At 42.5% G+C, this 22,693-nt stretch overlaps 2 protein-coding genes across 3 annotated transcripts; both read right to left on the reverse strand.

The window, feature by feature from the left end:
• Positions 1-840: 840 nt before the first annotated feature.
• Positions 841-8,273, reverse strand: myoc (myocilin). The gene is made up of 5 exons (XM_044362261.1): positions 7,550-8,273; positions 4,289-4,354; positions 4,113-4,205; positions 2,105-2,316; positions 841-2,017 (listed from the first exon to the last, which is right to left on the reverse strand). The coding sequence occupies exons 1-5, from the start codon at positions 8,034-8,036 to the stop codon at positions 1,436-1,438; spliced, it is 1,440 nt and encodes a 479-aa protein (XP_044218196.1). The 5' UTR covers positions 8,037-8,273; the 3' UTR covers positions 841-1,435.
• Positions 8,274-12,419: 4,146 nt separating this feature from the next.
• On the reverse strand, positions 12,420-22,129 carry vamp4 (vesicle-associated membrane protein 4). Of its 2 annotated transcripts, XM_044362088.1 has the most exons (9): positions 21,901-22,129; positions 20,893-21,038; positions 19,911-20,012; positions 17,036-17,082; positions 15,991-16,041; positions 14,819-14,919; positions 13,024-13,103; positions 12,812-12,863; positions 12,420-12,721 (listed from the first exon to the last, which is right to left on the reverse strand). In XM_044362088.1, the coding sequence occupies exons 2-9, from the start codon at positions 20,893-20,895 to the stop codon at positions 12,696-12,698; spliced, it is 462 nt and encodes a 153-aa protein (XP_044218023.1). In that variant the 5' UTR covers positions 20,896-21,038; positions 21,901-22,129; the 3' UTR covers positions 12,420-12,695. The 2 variants fall into 2 exon arrangements, with proteins under 2 accessions (XP_044218023.1, XP_044218024.1); XM_044362089.1 differs by lacking the exon at positions 20,893-21,038 and having other exon boundaries at positions 21,901-22,125.
• Positions 22,130-22,693: the final 564 nt, after the last annotated feature.

Raw genomic sequence — 22,693 nt, forward strand, 5'->3', positions numbered from 1 at the left:
TGAAAAAGGGGCTGCAAGGCATCTGGACCACAAAACTTATTAAAATATTAGTCTGCAGATTTGATTGATTAATGAGAACCATTTATTCATGACTTGAGATGTGTATATATTGTATATTTTTAATCAATGGTTTGGCTTGATTAATTATTTAACAGCCAAAGAGATTTTTCACAACCTTGATATCAAAAAGTTTTGAACTGACTTATAAAACATTACCTTGCAATCCTGTGAAAACCATGTATGGTGAGTTCAGAGTACTTCGTGCAACACTTGTTTTTTATGTAGATTTAATTTTGGTTCCTGGGCCTTCATGGCTTTGACATGAAATATGAATTGTGGGACCGTATAAACATTGGCGAGTGATTTACTAAACTATGTCCAATCAATTCAGTTTGCTGTAGGTGGACTCCAATCAAGTTCTAGACATATCTCAAGGAAAATGAAAGCAAACAGGATGCAAGTGATCACAAACCCTAAAAGTGAAGGGGTCAGAATCCACTGTATCTAATAAAAGTCAACTTTTCTTGAGCTAAGAAAAACAGCCCAGTTTTCTGCTTTGTGATCATGTATTTAGTTCTGTAAATTGTAAGATGTTTGTAAGATGTAGGAGAATTTTCTCAACCCATGTAGAAGCATTCAATCCTCAATTTACTTGAAACATTAAAAATCACCAAATTTAGAGGTAAGTGGTTTTCACCGGGCAGCGACCAGTGAATTATGACTCATTAACCTTAATAAAGCCATTAGTTACAGCTTGTAAACCCTTTGTAAGGGGTGATTAACCAGAAAATGTTACCATTATGTGTCTGAGGTGTATAATACCACATTAACAACATGAACTGTTGTCATTTAAGAAGTTTATTTCATGATGAATTTCAACATTAACAATGTTGACTACAGTGTACAAGTACATGCAATATTTCAATACATGCTGAGTGAGAGAGCAGTTTATTTGACGAAAGATGTTGATTGGTGAAACACTGAAGGGAGCGTACTACCACAGGAGTTTGTGTTGTGAATAATATGGAGTAATTTTCCCACTTGGCGAATGAAACTGAGCAACAGCAATCGCTTCATCTTTGAAACGTCAAATACATATAGATATATATATTTATATATATACAGTATATAGCTTAACATGAAAACAACAAAATCATACATCTGACTGAAAGGCGGTACAAAAATAATTCCTCTAAAAACACATGTTGACTGTGCCACAGCAAAAGCCCTCCCACTGAAGAAAAAAAAGGGCGACACTGTTCCTCAAACTTCTTCATCTCACTCTGTAGCTTGGTTGTTCGGCTCTTCTACATGGATTCTGGTGGTGTCAGGTTTCTAATTGCTGCTATCACACATATTATGGCCTAAAGCTCTGAGTCTCTGAAGCAGGAACAGGTGAGCAAATGTCACTTTTCAACAGTCACCCATGACGGCCTCAGTTGGCCTGCTGGCGACCCAGCCGGATGTTATAGGACACTATGTGGAAGTTGTCCCAGGCAAACAGCTTCCTCTGACTTGGGTTGTAGTCGATCATGCTGTTGTAGCGGTGCTTGTTCCTGAAGGGGATGGCTATGGCTTTTCCCTGGCTACTTTCAGTGTCATACATGTAGTTGATGGTGGTGTTGGGGGCCGTGTAACTGGCCACAGTGTACAGCTTGCCGCAGATGATGAAGGAGTTGGCCACAGAGTTCTTCCTGATGTTTGTCTCCCAGCTCTTCTTCACCTCCAGACTGTGGGGGTTCAGCTGCGAGATCACGATAGCCCCTTTGGCCTTGTTGGTAGAGTAGACGGCCCACAGACCCTGCTCATCCACGGCCAGGTCGATGTCCGTGTAGCCTCCCCAGGAGTAGGGGGCCTGGCCGTGGAAGTTTGCGTGGGGGAGGTCACGACGGGCTGCGATGCTCTCAGAGGCGAGGTCATAGCGAATGAGGGTGCGACTGAGACGTCTCTGATAGTACAGAGAGCCTCTGTACAGAGTGGCACCAGTACTCTCCACCGACTCTGGCAACAGCAGCACCTGTCGGGGAAAAACATTAGACAATAACAAGGAATAACCCAACAAAGGAGACTTCATTTTCTTTTACATCAACCATTTGAGTCCTACCTTGGATGGAAAGCCCTTAGAGAGTTGATCCATGTCTTCATACCCAAACAGCTGCCTGATGTTGGAGCCAACAGTGTCGATGCGCCAGACCATGTTGGATCCATAAGGGGGCACAGCTTCAGGGTCCTGCATCCAAACACCATATTTACCCGCTATGTTGTCGGCCTTCTTGTGAGTGACCGGCTCAGCCACTGAAACCAGCACCCCACAACCTGAGAGCAGGGGAGAGAGAGGAAACGAGGGAAAGAGATCTGTGAGACATTTGGTCACTATCGAGAACCTGATAGCATATGCTGACTGTTGTTGGCGAGTTGCCCTATTTTGTCCAGGCAAGTCGGTTTCCCCCTTCGAATACTTTTTCCTGTAGCCCTGCCCTCCGTGGTTGATGTCAGGACTTCAGTTATAGTTAGACATTGCAGAAATGACTGGTTGCTGTTGGGGCTCTGTTTGGGTTGAGGTTAAGGTAAAGTGATGGGTAAAAACACAACATGTGCAGACTTTCCATAATCTTGAAAAGCAGTCATCCTGATCAAATCAGTGTTATAATCTCTCTTTAAACTGTCAAGTATGTTTCCAGCTTTAGGAGATAAATCACATGAAGGTAATGCGAGGTGATCATTTGTCATCATGGAGGCAGACAGCTGGTCTAGAGATGCTGACCGACATCTCTGTTGTCTGAGTCACCACCATCACAGCAACAGTTGGGCTACGACTCATCCTAAGCAGGATCTCTCTTCTGCTGCTTCTCTTACTGGAAAAACGATAAGACAGCCTGTATATTTACCACTTCCTAAAATACACCCTCGCTCTCAGGTCCAGGACGTAGCACCAGATTTAGGGTTAGATAAGAATATGCCTTATAAATACACCCATTACCATGTTGCTTCTCTGTGGCGCAGCCTCATCGGATTAAATGACTTCACATGTCGAGCGCACAATGTATTTCCATGATCTCCAAAAACAATAAAACCTGCTGAGAGCTGTTCTGTAGGATGAGCCATGATGTGGTTGTGGGAAATCCATCAGTGTTAACAGTGTGAGTGACATCCTCGTTAGAGGTGCTTTCCCTTTACGAGACAAACATGAAACTCAGGGGCGGGCCCTCATACCTTCGCGCTGGCACGGCTCTGGTATTCTCGCCCCAAATGCTGCAGTATTAATAGCAGTATTTGCTTTGAGGCTGTCAGCAGGGGGGGCGAGTGTCATGTTTGCCAGGTCAGATGGACGAAGGGAGAGGAGGGAGAAGGGGTGAGGACTGGATTTTAAAGGACTATACCGGTGTGTTTGCAGGTTTTAGCTCCTCTTGTGTTTTTTACGTTTTCAATAACCATTTTTGAATGGTTGTTATGCTGTTTTTTGTTTTGTTTTTTTCTCACTAGCAACAGGCAAACTCCTGGTTTCTTTCATTAAACATTCATGTGCACAAATATGATCTTAACTTTTGCTTATATGCAAAATAAAAACTTATTTTCAAAAAGTTTTTAAATAAGAAGTAAATTTACTGATATACACACATTCTTACTATAGTTTTTGGTCAAGAAAAAAACAAAGTAAAAGATCTGTAAAATACCAAATAAAAATAATAAATAGAATGAAATAATAGCGTAATAGAGGTAGTGTTATATTTCCAAAAGGCTTTGCTTTGACTTTTTGTTGAGTTTACATTGTTGTTGGATGCTATTGTTATTAAAGTACAGACTGATTTTAGAAGTTTAATGCAGACTTGATGTGCTATTTGTACTATATTGTATATATATTGCACTATGGATGTACTATATGTGTTCTTTATTAAACAAGTCTGCTAATAGATGTTTTTTATCGCACAGAAATGAATGTAGAGCAGTGGAGGCCTCAAATGGTAAAAAAACTAAATTCAGTATCTAAGTCACAGCAGCATGGTTTGTTATTTGTGATAAAAGTATGTGATTTATAGTGGACTAAAAACCACTGGTAAGGTGTTTTAATTGAAGGAGAGTTAATTGACATATTTAAAGCTTGAGATAGAGACCTGTGTAATCCTCAGAGCTGTCAGGAGCAGGTACCTCCGTCACCTCGGCCTTCATCTCCTGAAAGCCTGGAGGTCCATACTGCCACGCTGAGTCTGACAGAGAGAGAGAGAAATGTAAAAATGGATTCAGTTGAATAAAAAACATCAAGGTGGAGGTGATGCTGCAGAAAACTCACCTCTCAAACTGCTGCTGTCTCCCTGCTTGTTGGGCCTGTTTATCAGGTGAGACATTACGCTGGAACCTAAACAAACACACACACATACACACACATGCATACACAGTTAAGTGCTTTCTGCAGCACACTTTGCATGTAGCACACAATAGTTTGTGTTTGTGTCCCCAAACATGGCTATGGCACTACTGACAGCAGGGAATGTGACAGCAGGAAACAAACACCCCTGAATGGATTCCCAGCTGCTCTGGAGACAGACAGTCGGTAGATCGGCCGACCATAACACACACACACGACACACTCGACACCTCATCCCACCCCAGCCCTGTCAACTTCACGTCTTCAAAACTTCAAACCAGCCATTTGGCTCCGTTTCCCCTGTATCACTGTCAGATCGTCTCTTCTCCTTTCTTCATTCCTCCTCTTGTTTCTCCCCATTTATCCCCCACCACTGTCTTTATTTTCCCATTTGGCTCCTTCTTCCCTCCTTTAAACCATTACTCTTAAAGTTCAACAATGTCAAACAATGTCTGTAAACTGTATACTCCTCCAAGGCTTGGATAATACAAACATGATGACGTTCACAAAAGAAAAATGAACTCCTTAAATGGATTTTCATAAAATGTGTGTTTGTGTGTTCATCAGTGACTACTTTTGTGTGAGCACGTGCCTGCTGTGCCTTTACACGTGCAGCGTCCGGCGACTTTAGGTGCATAACGAGTCCTAATGATCCCGAGAACATTAAACGTTAACATCTGGAAGCTGATGTTGACTCTCTGTGTTGATGAAGAGAAGCGTGAAGTTGGTAATGGGGCACAATGACGAACACCAGTCACTACAAGGGTGTTTTAAGCAGAAAAATACTTATAAAAGCTAAAGGTAAGGGGTTGAGCTTAGTTGAAAGTCTGTAAAACAAAAGGTCAGTAGTGTTTGGAGGAGGGAGTTTAATGACTCACTTTCAGTTATGAGGCGGTTCCCACAGGACAAAGCCATTCATCATCATTACTGCAGGTAAACAGCCACATTCTCCTACTGTCTATACCTCAGTGTGTGTGCCATATGTGCCCTCATATCCGGCCTCTTTGTTTTGGATGCCACTGAGTAGAATAACGTGAACCTCGGAGGCCTTATTTCCCAGAGGAGACTCAGTCTACTCGACCCCTGCTAGCGGAGGTCAGCAGAGATGTTAGATCTTATTTAGATCTGGTCCTCAACAGGGTTCAACTCTGCATTGTTGTATCGGTGTTGTCATGAAACGTTTTGCACCTGGAATACACATTTATTTCCCCTCTCTATTCATAATTCATGCCTCAGTGTGTAACATACTCACATGCGGATGAAACAATCATTCATGTTTGACTCAGAATTGGCCACAAACCAGCCATGTTCTCAGAGTGATTGAGATGTCTTAGGAGTTCATTGAACATTGTTTATGACTGCATTTCCTGCTGGCTGCACATTTAGGAAACTGAAAGAAAAATGTACATCTGACAGACACGGTGAAATTGATCGTTTTGGGAACCGTTTCTTCTCTCTGACTGACAAGATTTATATAAATGTGGCCCATTAAGCTGCATCCAGCTGAAGCAAAAGCTCATTTTCATGGTGATTTTAAAAGATTTTGTCCTTTATGTGTTGAATGCTGTTTGTCTACACCTTTGAAATTTGTCTTAGTTCTGCTTTCAGCACAGGCCAGGTTTCCCTTTTAAAAAGAATGTTGCCATTTTTAGCGCGCAGGCTTGCTGGCTTGTGTTGTCACTACTGGTGCCAATTCTATGTGGAGGTCTATTTTTAAGGTCATTAAATAACAATATGTTAAAGAATATCAGTTCATGTACTTTGAAAGGCAAGTGTTATTAAAGGTCATAAACACTGCTTGGGTTTTAAAACATAAATTGATCCTGTCAAAGTTGCATCCTAATTTCTTACATACTGTATGAAATGGTTTAAGTGATCTCCTCTCTCCTCTGGTTCTGCATGTGTCCCTCTCACTGTGATCTATTCTACATCTGCCTTTCACCCCGAGGGGCCCTCTCTCTATATTTCAGCCGGCAGGTGCGAACATGAGGAGCTAAGCAGATAACCTGGAGTATGCAGGAGACGATCCTGAGTATATAAGCTATCCTGATGCAGAGGGAGTAAAGGGAGTTGGTAAGGAAGGATTTATTGCTGCTGGGAATCTCAGCTTCACAAGCAGCAATAGACTCTGAAAGCCAAGAGGGCAAACAGAGCGATGGCTTCACTGAAAAAAGAAAAAGGGGGGACGGTGACTTACATGAGATGGTGGGTGAATAGAATAGACGAGCTCGGAGGCTAATTAGAGGGATGTTTGGCAACTGCAAACACACAGAATACCAGAGCTTAACCTTACTGGCTCCAAGATAACTCCCAAACTCTGTGGAGCCCTCTAACCCCTGGAAGTAAAGCACTCCTGGCCCCAAGCCCCCTGTGCCCCTCATCCCCACCAGCCCTGACCCACCAGGCTCTCTGTGTCTGGCGTCATCAAAAGCCCTGAGATAAGACCTGGGCACGGAACCTCCACTTCCAGAGCATGTATCACATTTCAGCCCCCCTTCCCCTCCTCCCCAGCCGGGCTATTCGCACCCTGCTTGCCAAGAGGAGGGAAACACCAGTCATAAAGAAAGAAGATTCTGCTCATAAATACTCATCCGACCCTCTCTGGACTGCCACCATCACCCCTAAATGCAGGCAGGAAGTGGGAAGCAGAAACCTGAGCCTCTGCAGACTGATGGGGCAACAAAACCACACACACACACACACATGCACACACACATCATAAGACCGTGCACACACATTATTCCCCTTTTCTCTTTAAGGGGATTTGTGGACACACATGGGAATCCCGACCACACAGACACACGGAGCATTGCAATGGAATTTTGCGTGGCTCTGCATGTGCATGGTCTTCCATACATAGATGACATGCATGTGTCATCACTCCTCTGCACCAATTAACCCATTATCTGTCAGCCAGAGTCACCAAATACACACTGTATTTCAACAGAAAGACAACCTGTCTACAGGCAATGAGGTCATCAAGTTGGGCATCCTAATTGCAGGATGGATAGGGAATACTTTTTATTTAAAACAAAAACATATGGGCACCACTATCTAAACGTACGACATTTATAACAATAGAATGTTCAGTGATAAAAGCTATTTTCTATTTATAAGTGACATCAAGCTTTGCATATTTTTGTAATGGCTCTGAATGTGTGTGGTAGTTTTGAGTGTATCTCTTACCACCAGCAGGTCTCATCAGGCCACTATCCTGCAGAGGGGTGCTGGGTGGCACCATGGGGGTCTGTGGAGGACAGGGTTTGTTCCTCAGCTTCTCCGTCTCCCTCCGCATATCCTCCATCCTGCGCTGAAGCCCCTCCAACTCTTTCTCTAGACGCTCTTTCTCCCCCCGCAGCAGGTTCCTCTCCCCCACGGCCCGGTTCAGCGCCTCCTGAAGCTCAGCCTGAGCTTTGGCTCCAGTACCCTGGGGACTCCCGGTTTGTCCTCCAGTGAGCCGGGACACCAGCACCTCCAGCAGGTTGAGTCTGGTCTTCAGGCCCTCCACCTCTGGGCCCCCAGTCTGCGGGCAGCTGGCTTCGACAGGGCTGGGTACAGAGAAGGTGTACTGGCATCGCCCACCTCGGTCATTCCCTTTCCATAGAGCAGCTCGGTCCTGTGCATCACCTCGCAGCAGAAGACCACACAGGCACAATGAGAGAAGGAGGAACATAGTAGTGACTCTAAAATCTCTTTCTGAAGAATTACTTTCTCTCTTCTATCACGTCTTCTTTTATTTCTCAGCTCTTAGGTGGAATTCTCCTTTAAATCCCAAATTTCTGTTGCAATCTCCTTTCAGGTATCTCTTCTTTTCCTGTTGATATCAGTGTTGCTTCTCTCCCTCCCCTCTCTTGTTCTTCTCTTGTTCTTCTTCTTGTCTGTGGACAGGTCTGTTGCACTGAGCTCTCCCCTACAGCTCGCAGATATTTATACAATCTGGAAGGGAAGGAAGGAGGGAAAGAGGGGAAGAGAGGAGAGGTGAAAGGGAGGGGAGAAAGAGAGAGGACTTTAGAGGAGGGAGGGGAGGTCAGAGGCAAAGAAGGAGGGAGGGGAGAAGTAAAAAGAAAGTAATGGGATGCTGCTTGTTTTGGGGACAAAAATCCACTATTCTCAAATGTTTGTGTGTGTCTGATTTTCTGCAAAAGCTTTTTTTAGTTAAAGGGTCCAACATGACCACATTGTCTATTTCTTGTATTCAGTGTCTCAATAAATTGAATATGTAAAAACATCCCCTGATATGCCAGATGCAGTCCCATGTGTTCAAGGGGTATTTGGCCCCAGCATGGCAAGGAAAGCTGGGCCTCGTTGGATACAATTACCTCCTGAGGAGCCGGTGTCCCCTTTCGTATTGGTAGGGGGCCAGAAGGTGACGCAAGCAGCCGATAAGGGTCGAGGTTACAAGTCAATCGATGACCAGATACCTGACGCTGACCCCGACCCAGACTGTGTCCCCCCCCCTCAGCTGTTTGTTGTGGACAGTATGTGCTTGTGTGTATCCATGCTGCACACTCCACTCCACAAATCTGTATTTAACACATCATGAGTGAGCTGCCAGGAGCCATCCGTCCCTCAGCTCACTCCCTGTCGCTCGCTGCCTGGGTGGATTTGTTGCAGTCTGCCTCTCGTCTCTTTGCTTTCACACAATATCACAGGCACGCTGAACCGCTGCCCGCCGGGCTCGTTTCTACAGTCATGCGATATAGAGGATGATCCCTTGTTTATTTTCAGAGGGGTAGGATGAAAGATTTGAAAGTGAGACACTTTCTCAGAGATGCACGCAACGAGGCAGGTGTGCAAACACACACACACACCTTCAAATCCCAAAAATGTTCACTTTACAGCTCGCAGCTTCCCCTCATATCCTGCCTCTTTGTTTCTCTCCTGGCTCTTCTCCTCCATCTCTTTTCCTCCTGTCTCCTCGCTCTTCATCCATCTCTGCTGACCTGCCAGGCAACCCCTATCCCTCAAAACATCACCTGACCCGGATCCTTCACCTCAGGGAGGTCAGAGGGCAAACGGTGCAAAGGGGAAGTGCACATACGCTTGAAAACACACACTTCTACTTGCAGGTTGATGCCATCATCTTCCACTTCTGTCAGTACTTGTTTACAGACAGCTGGTGGTACCCATGACAGTTATGTTGATCAATGAGGCAAGCCTGCGATTGGCTGGACAGATGGATAAATGTAAGATACAGTAACACACACACACACACGAATATATGTTTAGGATATATCGTATATGTATATAATCAATATATATCAATTTTCATGTTGTGTTAATGTTCATATGATTGTTATTTTGTACTGTCCAAATATTTGAACAAATTGTATTTTGATGCTTGGCAACATTATTCTCATGTCAATAAAGCCCATAGAATTGAAATGAATTGAATGTGTCTGAAAGCAATGATTGTAATATTCAGACGTTGGGCAAACCCTCTCACAGGAAATATCTTAACAATGAGAAACTGAAGAGAGGGCAGACGGTGAATGGCGAGACACGTGAAAGAAAGCATCAAATGAGGAAAAGATGTGAGTAAAACCATATGTAAACAGACAAGGGGAGGATAAAGAGGAGCAGGAGCTCCTGGGAAACTAGAAGTGAGAGGAAAAGGTAAACTACTAAGAAGGGAAAGGATAAAGTGTACTCAGACATAACACATTTTTTTTTGTTTGCTGGAACTCTATCTAAATAATCTCCAGTATCAAATATAGATGAATCTCTTTTTCTGGGGATTTATTCTCTACTTCCTCTGTCTACTGACACGTCCACCTCTCCCTGATGAGAGGCAGGATTTCAGCTGGACAGTGTGTGTGACTGACTAATGCTGGTTGGCATATTGTCCGCTCTTCTTATTAAATTCGCTTTTATATGACTCATGTAATTGCTACTATGCCTGGAATCTGAAGTCATCTAATATGAGCCCCTAACAGAGGACCAAAACATCCTGTACCGCCAATGTGGGTGTGTCTGTACAGGCAGAGAGAATAAAAATGTGCTCTCATACACACATATAACCTACAGTATAGTGTGACATGGATTTTTTTTTGCATGTGGATGGACAATGTCTTGACCAGAAGCAAACCTCTAGTTTCCAGTTAACTCAAACGACTTGTCTCAGCAAGACCAGGAGGAGCTGTAACATTTTACAGCCAATTATCCTACCAGAACTTTACTAGCTTTGATTTCACTGTCAATGCAGGCCTTTCACCACAGCTATCATCATTTAAAGAAGTGTGGAGTGTATGACTGCTCTCCTCTTCATCTTCAAAGCTTAAAATAAAGCCATCAACCCCACCGTGTGCACCAGCAAGGCAATCTGCCATTAGTCAGTGAAATAAAAAACCACTGTGGGACAATTTATTTTCTACTCCCTCAAAAAGGTTGGACAGTGTTGGCTGAGGAGATGGTGGAGCTGTCAGTGTGTGTTTGTGTCCACTGTCCAGTGAGGACGAGAGCTGAGGGTCTGTCAGAACAATAATGCTTCACAGGCTCAAGTCTCTCCAACTTAAGTGCCATCTTGGGACTCCACAACTGCCAGTGAAATCACAGAGCCAATAAAATGGTCGGGTAATGAGAGGAGATAAAAGACAGCGCAGGACTTCTCTGGCTCTGAGAGCATGAGGATATCCAAAGTGGATAAGAATGGAGGGATATCATTACCATTTGATTTTCCCCTCAACATCTCCAGGTATCTTTCTTTCCAAAAACTTTTCACCTTTCCCTTCTGTTTATCCATCTTTACTTCCCCTTTTCGGACTCCCTCCTCCCAGGAGGACTGTCGACCAGTTCAAACCAGATAAAACCAGAGAGCTGCCCTTTAAAATCACTTTATTTCAGAGCAAAAAAAAGGATCCGTATATCAGTCTTCCAATGCAATGCCAGAGTATTATACATCATTACAGAATCAATATTTACAGCTAAAATAAATTACATTAAAAAAAATAAAATGACAACGTATTATACAGTTATTCCTGACACAAAGACAACTATGTTTGTTTCACAGCTCAACTTTTGACTTGCATCACTTAAATTACCCCCTTTTTTAGCATAATGTAACAGCACAGAGGAATAAACGCTCCCTGTTTTACAATTTCAGTGGTGATTGTTGATACCAGCATTCATACAAAGCATCACATTGAGCAACCGGCAGAAATAAGAACTTCAAATAGTGGTTAAAAAAAAAAAAAAGACAAGCAGTATTAAACCAAACAGAACCATCTGCAGAGTGAGAGACAGTTTAATGTCACTAGCAGGAAAGTAGGACAGCCGTGACCAAACTGGCCCAGAGCTCAGCACACCCAAAGAGGAAGGTGAGAGGTTTAGAGTGCACACTTGAGAGGAAACAATCATAACCTGGATGTTTTGGTTTGACATGGTCCTGCTGTACAGTATAACAAGCTATCAAGAGGCAGACGGACATTGACGGCGGTGATTTACGAAGTAGCATAATGTTAGAAAGTAGGATGTTGTCAGAGCAGATGTTCACTTCTAGTCCCTTTTTGTGATCATCTGTGCTGATGTGAATACATACCTGATAAGTGATCAGTTTTCTGACAAAAAAATAAAAAGCCTCTCTGATGATGAAAGGGAGTCACCTTTGACTACAGATTTGCAGGTGAACCTCAGATGTTCCCTCGCCTTGTGCTGGGCAGAGAAAATGTGCTCGTGTTCACAAAATGTTCCCTTTTAAACATTCTCATCCTCTGTGTTTCGGAGCAAGAGAGCACACAGGGAATCATGGGTAGACATCTGAGGTTCATCTGCTGGATGTTACAGCCCCTTTATAGAGTACAAGGCTGCTGCAGCACATTCAGATCAGCTGAGCTAACAGAGACAGTTGGCATGGATTCCCTGCCTTTACAGCATCTATCTATATGATGTAAATAAAATACAGGACCTGGAGTTTCCCTATTGTCAAGGCAAAGTCAGGGCCCTACACGTGATATGTATCATGGAATGGAGCACTCCTTCACATTGACTAGAGGGCTGAGCGTTTTCTACCAAACAGCCCTAATGGCGTTAAAATATTTCCCCCGTTTTTTCTCCCGTGTTCCCTTTCTGCAGTTTATTTTCAAACCAGGGATCAAAACAGAGCCTTAGTACTGATCTCAGAGCAGATGTTTGTGAAAATGCCAGCGATAAGATCTGTACTAAGGGCCGAGTTGAGGCCAGATCCTTGGGGGCACAAAGGCTGACACGGAGGAGGGTGTGGGAGGGTGGCTGGCGCCCCCTAGCTGGAGTGGAGAACTGTGTGCAGAGTAGGGAGAGAAAGAGTAAGAAGAAGAAGAAGAGGAGGTCAGTTCTTCCACACCCTCCTCGTTGGACACTAGCGATATCGCAGAATCACTGGAACTGAAAGAGAGACAGAGAGAGAGGACAAAGAGTATTAAATACACATTAGGTAAATGTAACATGAGTTGGTGTGTTTGGAATAATACTCACTGATAATAATCAGCAGGAGAGCAACCACTACCAAGGCAATAATCATCTTCATCTGGGGAAGAAATGATGCATGTTAAACACTTTCCTCATCATGCTGAACAAGATATGATGATGGTGTCACACACACACACACACACACACACACACACACACACACACACACACACACACACACACACACACACACACACAGATAAAACAGACAGACCCACCTTCATGTCTCTCCACCACATCCTCCTGTGCAGCTGTTTGGCTCGGCTACTGAAGGCAGACGCATTGTCCGATAGGCTCTCTGGGACATCACGTGACCGAAGAGCAGATGAGGACACGTGAGGAGAAAAATTAAATTTGAGAAGGGGAAAAAAAAAACAACAAAAAACATCTGTTAATGACAAAATAAATAATACACGGACTATTATTTTTACTTTGATATTGGATATGATGACTCAAACTGTTTGGCTCTGTGTTTTGCATGTGCGGTCATAATGTGTTGCAGTTATGTAAGTCTTTACCTCTGCTGAGAATTAACAGATTGTTTTGTTTTTTTTTTAAAGTCAACTCAACTCTGTTAAACAACAAGTTGCCAGATGTATACAAGACAGAACAAAAACACATTTCCTCTAACTTCCTCCCCAGACTGCTCGCCCACACTGCTCCCTGTCTCTTGGATACTGTTGTTAACTTGCTGTTTACATGAGTTAACAGGAAGGTTACAGCTCTCTAGCGTGCAGCACTCTACATGTCCAAGCCCCTGTCCCTCCTAAGAGTCTTTGTGTCCGTCATGTGTCTGCTCTCTCCACATCCATGTGCCTGTTAACGACCTTTCACGGCAACAAAGAGAAGTGCTCAGACGAGGCTTCTGAGAAGATGCTTGTTAATCTTGAGGAATTTAACGACGGGCTACCTGCACGCGGGTCAGAGAGCAAACTACAAATGTCAATCACAGCATATTATATTGCTCACATGAAAGGCGCCACACGTACTGTAGAGACACGCAATCGGCCACGCAAATGTCCACAGACACACAAATACAGCGACACTCGCATATGTACAACACACACACACAAATGTGCACCAGATGTGCATCACTGTCTTGGTTGGCTGGTGGACATGACAGTAAGAAGTGGTTACACAACATTTGTTTAGATGTCATAATGAGGTCTAATAGACCGGCACTTCAGCCTCATCTCTTCATCCATGGAGGGGAAAATAGAGAGGAAGACCAGTGTGTGTCTTGATGGAAGCTTCGTATGCGTGTGGAGTTGCGTAACAACGGGAGCTAAACACGTTTTTCACACATCTGTTCGGTATATACACACCCAGTGAAAAAGAGTGTGAGACCTGTCAAAAGCTTTCACACACACACACACACACACACACACACACACACATACAGACCTGGTAAAAGACTAAACCTGGACATATCATTAACAATTTTAAAGTATACTGCGTGTCTTTACGTGAAAGCGCCCGCTACTACACACCATGGCTCCCACGAGAGAAAACTCGAATGAAGTTGTTTAAAAGTTGAACAGCGGTATGTTTTTCATGCTTCTAACTGAAATAAATAACGTATATCACATATTTCTCTCACATGTTTGTCTCACATGCCAGCAGGTTCAAGATCTAACCACAGATTTTTGATAACATTAATGTTGAGGGAATAGCCAAACCTTCATTACAGGTTGATTTAAAAAGGCAGTTTAGGATCACTGGTTGGGCCTCCTTAACAAACATTTTTATCTTAAATTGGATGCACATTGCAGTCATTTTGCCATTAACATGAGTAAATGCCCAAATAATCCAAAATAGAGTAAGGTCAGCAATCAGCAAACAGAGAAATGTGTACACCATCTGTTGGCTACTTGTGGAAACTAAAAAGTAGAACAAACATGGCTGATTAAACATTCCCTGTAGATCTTGTGTGTTATCTTCATTTCACTTCTGTAAATCAACAAAACACATATGTTTTGCACATGTGGACACACACAAACACACGACACTCACCCGACTTGTCCTGCAGGTCGTCCAGACGCTCGCCCCTCTCTATCACCTTGGAGATGTTCTCCTGCATCACATCGATCACCTCATCGACCTGCGACTGCACCCTGATGACGGAAGTAAGTGTGAGACAGAGAATCATAAATAAAAGACAAGAAATTATGAATTATAAAGGGAAAATTTGGTGAAGGATTTTTTTTTTGTAGGGGGGGGAATAACTGACCACAGCACAAAGCACCTGTTCTTCTAACAATATCCTCTTCTATCTGTCTAGCCTTGTCCAGTTGGCAGGCAATAAAATGCCAGTCAGACTGGGTTCAGCCTCACTGTGACCTGCCTGCACCTGTTCAGTATCTGCAGAATTATGCTGAAATGTTTGCTTTATTCACGCTACTCATACCTGAGCACAGCATGACTGCTCCAGATTACCCCTCAGTCACTTATACTTCAAAGTAATTCTTAGTGATACCTCTTGGAGCGATGCAGGGTCAGAGGGTATAAGCGCTTTGGCAAAGAAATAAAAAGGTGGAGAGAGTCACAGGGGAGAAGATGTGATACAAGACAAAGGAATTTCCCTGATCACATTTTCCAGCACCATTAAACTAATCAGTTTGACTGCAGGAAATCAGTCTTGGACTTCAGCATGATTGCATGTTGAAGGTGATAATATTAATCCATAGCCTGAAAGCACAACTTTGGGGACTAAGGGACATGCAGAAGTGCGCGCACACACACACACACACACACACACACACACACACACACACACACTTTAAAGACCTGACCTCAGGAGTTCATGTTCAGAGAGACAGGGGTGAAGAGTGTGAGGTCTGTGCACAACACATTCCTGGAATCTGTCATAACAGCATCCAGTTACATGTGCATGGACAACAGTGACAAAAAATAGGAACAGAGCTTGGAGAAACAACTACGGGTACCAGACTGTCTTAACAATGACCTCCTCTGTTCTCTTGCTGGAGGTTAATGTGGAAACAGACTGCAGAAGGACTGGGGCGTCCTGGAAGGGTTACACAATAATCTGTGCATGACGGACTCTCTTACACAATCCACTAACAACCTGCAGGTTCTGGTAAACATGACAAACCACAGTTATATAACACCAACGCCAAAACTTGAGTGTGCTGACAAAACAATGCTGACAGTGTGTTAGTACTTACTGCTTGATTTTGTCATTCTGAGGTCCAAATCTGGGTCCTGTTGGTCCTCTCCTGGAAAACAGGCAGTAATAAAGTCAATGTTACTAAATTTAAACCTGTAGTGAAGAACTTTTACATATAAATGAACGTCCATTACATTCAAACCCTTGCCAAACAAGTTCACATGATGTTGATTAAGCGTGTCACTGCTAGATAAATCTCTCTGTATTTCACACCGACACCGGAGTTTTTCATCTGGTGTCGGGTTTGACATTCCCGCGCTGGCTGGATGAATGCATAGTGCGCATGCTCTATGGGCAGAGCATGCGCACTAGAGACTTCCACCACCTTTCACATAGAAAACCTCACACAAATACACAAACAAACACACAAACACACACACAAACACACACATGCTTGTTATTTTGTTGTTGTTATTATTGCTGCTGTTTTGCTTTTTTTTCTTTTGTTTGGGTTTGTTTGAGTCTAGTTCTTCCTCTTTTCTTGTCTTGTGTCATATGTGTCTACATGTTGGTCACCTGTATGCACTATAAACAATTAAAAAAAAGAGAGAGAGATTAGAGCTGGCCGAGCCGGCCGACTTCCAGTTAGCTCTCTGCTAACTTGAATGAGGATAAAATAATTTAATTGTGCAGCTCTTCTAGATTTTCCAAATGTAATCAGACCGAATGGATCAAATTCTGACAGTGAAACGAGTCATTTTATGTGGGTTGTGTGATGCTCAAAACAATTTATCCACAATTTTACAACCTCAACAGTAGCGACGGAGCAGGCTACAGAGCCTATGACACAAGCACGTGTTCACAGTGTATTTGTAATTACTTTCACTGTCAGAGGGGGGAGACAAAAGTCCCGCACTCCAGCTTTAATTAATTTTTTTGATTTGGAATTTTGATTTTGAGAGCAACATCTTTACGGTCTGAGTTTGAATGATTGTTCTCAACAATTGCAATTCTACTGTGTAAAATGTTCTTTAAATATATTTCATTTATTTTGATTTAACAGGCAAAGTGCCTGGACTCAACATATTCACACACAAACTCACAGAAAAAAGTCTTCCTCCTCATCAGAGTCCTCTTCCAGCAGGTTCCTCTATAAAAGATGAAAAAAGGTGAGAGGTCAGATACGAGTAAGCTCACAGTCTCCTGATCAGAGAACAACCTGTGAGGGAACTTCTAGTAAAAAATAGGATGCGCTTTCACTAATTTACAATCAGTTCACACTTTCACTGCTTTGTGAGCCCATCAATTGCTTAAAAAAAAGGGATTCCCGAGCAATAATTTCCCTGGGAGGTTCACCAAGTGTCAGGCTGCATTTGACAATTTTGGTTGCATGATAAAAACATTCGATATGGGCGATGACTATGTCACCTGATCCTTGAATGTGGACAAAGACCAACAAGTTTAAAAGGCCAGAATGAAATATGGTAGCACTTAAAAATGTTTCCTGATTTGTTCAGGAACAAGTTTTTGTACTAGTGTCTCGTCAGTTGAAAAGCCCAGCTGCAAAAACTAGTGCTGCTGATACAGAGATATGAAACTGACTCCTCCAGACACCAGATAGCTGCTGTACTGATCGATATACAGTACCAGTCAAAAGCTTTCCTGACTGTCTTCAGAAGGCAGATATGGCCAAATACACCATTATTACAGTGCACTTATGATATGATAAACAACTAACAATGAAGGTTATCATGTCTGCTGTTCTGCTTGACAAGGCTCAATAAAAACTCATCTTCTGCTCTCTAAAGCTGCGGTCACATTACATTTCCATTCACCAAAATTTCCCTCCGCTCGCCTCCGAAAAAGGACTTGATGTCTTGTTTCTGATGAAGGTAATAAATAAAGACGGGTGACAAATTAAAGGAAAAACCAACATAAAGTGTCTTAGTAAGGTGTTGGGCCACAATGTGCCACCAGAACAGCTTTAATGCGCCTTGACATTGATTTTATAAGTCTCTAAACTCTACTGGAGGGATGAACACCTTTCTTCCAAAAGATATTCCCTCAGTTGATGTTTTGATGATGGTGGTGGAAAGCGCTGTGTAACACGTCAGTCCAAAATCTTCCATAGGTGTTCAATTGGGTTGAGATCTGGTGACTGTGAAGGCCACAGCATATGATTCACATCATTTTCATGTTCATTAAATCATTCAGTGACTCCTCATACCCTGTGAATTGGGGCATTGTCCTCCTGGAAGAGACCATTCTCATCCGGATAGAAATGTTTCATCAAAGGATGAAGGTGATCACTCAGAACTAATTTGCATTGATTTGCAGTGACCCTTTCCTCAAAGGGGACAAGTGGACCCAAACCATGACCATGACCATGAGCCACCAGATCCTCTCACTGTAGGGGTCAAGCATTCAGAACTCTACCAGTTTTTCCTTTAACTTGTCAGCCGTCTGTACATATTGATTATAGTGATTACAAACTGCTGGTGAAACATACTAGTATAGTAACTTTTCCATTTCCAAACACATTGTAGCAGTTCTCATATTGGCTGACCGAAGTTAAACAAAGGGGAACTCTGACCTGCAAAACCACCAGAGTCAGCTGGACATCATACCGAAACAGAAAACACATACTTTTGAATTTGTCCGTCGACTTGCTTCAGTATAAGTTAATGGAAAACGGACTGAATATTTGCTGACTTCATGTGACTGCACCTTAAGATTCCCAAACAACTCTGACAAGAACAATGAGTTTGCACAGAGGCCAAAATAAACCAGAAGAAAATTTGATAATATAACCAAGAGAGGTTTCTGGGAACTTAAGGACGATTATATAACAAAAGGACTGCCTTAATCACAACCATGTATGAATCACTGATGGCTTTAATAGGTGCAGAAAGTGCCCTGTGTAAATACTATTCATAGAGAATTAGTGAGGACAGCTGGATTAAATTCTCACAGGAGTCTGTTTCTCACTGGAGGGTAGGCACTAGTGGAAAAGAAAGACCTTCATCAAGAAAACAGATTATTAAGATGGCAACAGACATTGCCTACAGTATGTTGTTCCATGAGTTTAGACACTAAAATTCTTCCAGGTTTGTGTAATGCAAGGAACACAGTGTTTACTGTCTAACAAAATTATACTCTGAAAATAATAAAAAACCTGCTGAATCCAATCAATCATAGTGATCACCTTCTAACATCCATGACACAATGCCACTAAAAAGAGCTGAGAGGACAGTAACCAACGGATGTGCTGGTAGGTAGACAGCTGCAAGCCAATGCCGTGCAAACTAAGATATTTTGTTTGGCTGTAAATACAAGGTCATCTGCAGAAAAAAGAGCTGAGGGAATGGTGGCCATATGATGATAAAGTACTTTATAAGTCGAGGCACTAACGCTCTCCTTCTGCACGTCTTTCTTTCCACTGGCTAGCATGGGAGACATGAAGAGAACTGGTAGCTATTATCACAGGACAGGAGGTAAAGTGCTGAAGGTGGGATTATTTTAATGCAAGCCTCCCAGGAAGCTTTGATCCTAGTTCAACACAACAGCAAACAGAGGAAACAGAAGACTGAATAAAGTAAAGAATCAGAGGGAGGACACGGAAAGTGGAGATGGGAACAGATGATCACTTTGATGAGGACCACACATTTGGCCACAGGAGCTTCTTCAATTAACCCTCCTTTAATCCCTCACCTTCCTCAACGGTCCTCTCTCATTCGCTTCCCCTGTTTTTCCACAGTTATTTGTTTGATAAACAGAGTATCTAACATCTGCATCTGTTTTGAACTGAAACAGATGTTCGAAATGAAATCTAAGCCTCTATCCTGATTACCACACTGAATTTAATTTCTTAATCTATCATGTTCTTCTCTCATCCTGCACGCTGACGTCATCTGCGGCTTCGCGGTGGCGTTAATAAAATCCCAACAAACATCACCCCTCCCTCCACCTGTGTCTCACCCTCTCGCTCCGAATGGATCCCGTGACCTCGTCGTCATTGAGGTGCCGTTTAAACTTGGGGGGCATGTTGTCTTCAGGCTGCTCCTCCCGATCTGGCTCCCTCTGTAGGACAGGAAGAAGACTATTAAGGATGTGAGACAGTGGCATCATTGGAAAGCTCATTTAGAACATGCACATCTGCACCAAGCCACTACCGTCCTATCGTCCTTGAGTGATACACATAGCAGCTTGCAGCATGAGAGTACTCTTAATACTGTGAAAGTGAGTAATTTAAATTGCAGGAATAACCACAGCCAGGCCCCGTCTGGGAGCACAACATGAAGAACAAAGAACAAAGTGTATTAACAGAGTAGTGAAAAAATCTAAACTTTGCTCGTGACTATAAAATCCCCTCGCTCAGGAATGATTGCAAAAATGAGACTGTTCATGGTCAGACGATTTGAGGAGCCCCGACACTTCCTGTCAAGCAGCCTGATTTTGTTATTAGACATTTCTTTCATTTCCTCTGCAGTCTACTTCTCCACTCTGGAATATGTTAAGAAAATGTTTTTTCCGTCATGCCTGCTGTCTGTTGAAATATTTGTTTTATAACTCATAAATGTATAAAGACATATGAACACATCAGGCTGTCTTATTTCCTAATATTTCTGGTGTGAACAGGCAGTGGGTCTCACTGGTAAAGACAGGAAGTGTCATCATTGCTCTGTGTCCCTTTGGGTGAAAAACTCCACCATGTCAGATGAAGAACATGCTGTTCTTCCAATTATACACCCTCGGGCCTGTGTTTGAGTGTTACATATTCCAAACAGCCCAAGTAACAGTGTGACAAAAGCACAACAGTGGCTCAATGAAAGAAGTGAACAACATGTGATCCTCAAGCCTCACTGGAATCACTGGAGGACGGCTTTAAATGTCAGAGAAAACACAGCGGCCTCACTCAGACAAACACAACCTCTCTCAATCCAACAAACAAAACATATACCATTGAATCCAGTTCAGTCTGACACTGTGGCTTTGTCAGCGTCCTTTTCTGGCACTGCGATCGGAAAAAGGCCTTTCAGTGGCCAGTAGAGGAGAGGAACTTTCCAGTAAACAGAGGAGAAGAGAAGCAGGGACAGGACTCTCTATCTGAAGCAGCGACAGTGTGAAGAGACACAGAAAAGAGACAGAGGAGAAGCCAAGTCTAACATATTAGAGTTGTAGAAGGACTGGAAAACTAGTCTATTTCAAGAGAGGGATGTTAAAGTTGAAATCCATTAAAAAAAAAAAAAGATGTATTGGATTAATTTAAATATCCAGATTGTAATTAGTAACATGCAAAACAAAAACATGTACAGTGTGAGGTCAGATTTGGACTAAAGCACTAAAGAAACTGCATCATGAAAACCACAAGAGAGGAATGTAAATAGTTAATGATCACAATCAATATATGGATTGCAACTTTAAGCACATACCAAGAGAAGACTGTAATATAATGCCAACATTAAACTAATCAATTTCTAAGAAGGGAGGAAAAAAGAAGCTGCGTTCATTGAGTCAAGCATACTTATTTTTAGCTGAGTATTTGGGGGTGGTTGTTTGTTTGTTGTTGTTGTTGTTGTTGTTGTTGTTTTACAACTAATAAAATGGCTTTAAGGCCCGAAAAGGAAGTAATTACTGGAAATGAAGCTGACATCTCTGGAGCTGTTTTCAGGAAGAGTAACGTTAATCATATCACAGCCGTTCACAACTTTAGCCGGTTGAGCTGTTGGTGTAGACATAATTTAATCAAATACAACAGATTATCGTTGTGTGACACACTTAAACCTTAACGTTGATACACACATTGAAACAGCAAAATATATTTTAAAAGGATATCAAAATAAACGCTAATATAACTAGCTACTAGCTAATTTAGCTTGTTCAGACAGGCCGCTTGGTTCACTGACAAATGTAGCTACCCGGCTAAGCTAAGCTAAGCTAAACTAAGAATGCTAACGTGGCTAGCTACCTGCTGTTTCCCACAAGATCCTCGATGCTGGCGACAAACACACACACTCAGTTATTAATCCAGTGGTTTCAAGGTTTGAGGTGGCTTTAAGGTTTTATCCGTGCATTTTAAAAGCTGTCCGGACGATGACACAAGATTATCATCATGGATGCTAGCCGTCCGCTTGTCTTTCCTCCGTCTCAATCAGCTGACCAGGAAATGAACACAAACAGCTGGAGGAGGAGAGAGACCGCTACAGCCGTCTGAGAGACCGCTGCAGATGTTTGAAAGAACTGAACTCTCTTCTATAAATGTAATTTTCCATAATATAAACATGTACATTTTTCTCAGCCAATAACAGCAGTTAGATATTAAAAGGGGCTGTTCACAGATGCCCTGCATATAGTTATAGTATTGATGTTGTGATGATGATTATTGTGATAATAATGTTTTATTATATAAATATTGTAGGAGCTATTTATTACTTTGGTCGTTTTGCTGATAAAAATTAGCATTGTTTGAATATTCTAGATGTTTGCTTTATTTAGATTCAGTTTTGATTTTTTATTTTTCTAGTTATTTGTTTGGTTTAGTTATTTGCTTGTTTAGCATATTTAGTTTTTAGTGAGGTTATATAGGTAGGTAGGCAGGTATAAGACTAGCATGCACCTGGGTGGGCCTATAGAGAGGCAGCAGGAACCATGATTTCTTTGTTCCTTTGTCTGTTTACTTGTTTTTGAGGAATAAACCATAAGAAACGCAAAACTTTGCATGGACAATGGACTTCTTTTGCCTGTGTACTTCACATGTTCAG

This window comes from Thunnus albacares, chromosome 9 (assembly GCF_914725855.1).
Source record: "Thunnus albacares chromosome 9, fThuAlb1.1, whole genome shotgun sequence".
NCBI classification, from domain to species: domain Eukaryota; kingdom Metazoa; phylum Chordata; class Actinopteri; order Scombriformes; family Scombridae; genus Thunnus; species Thunnus albacares.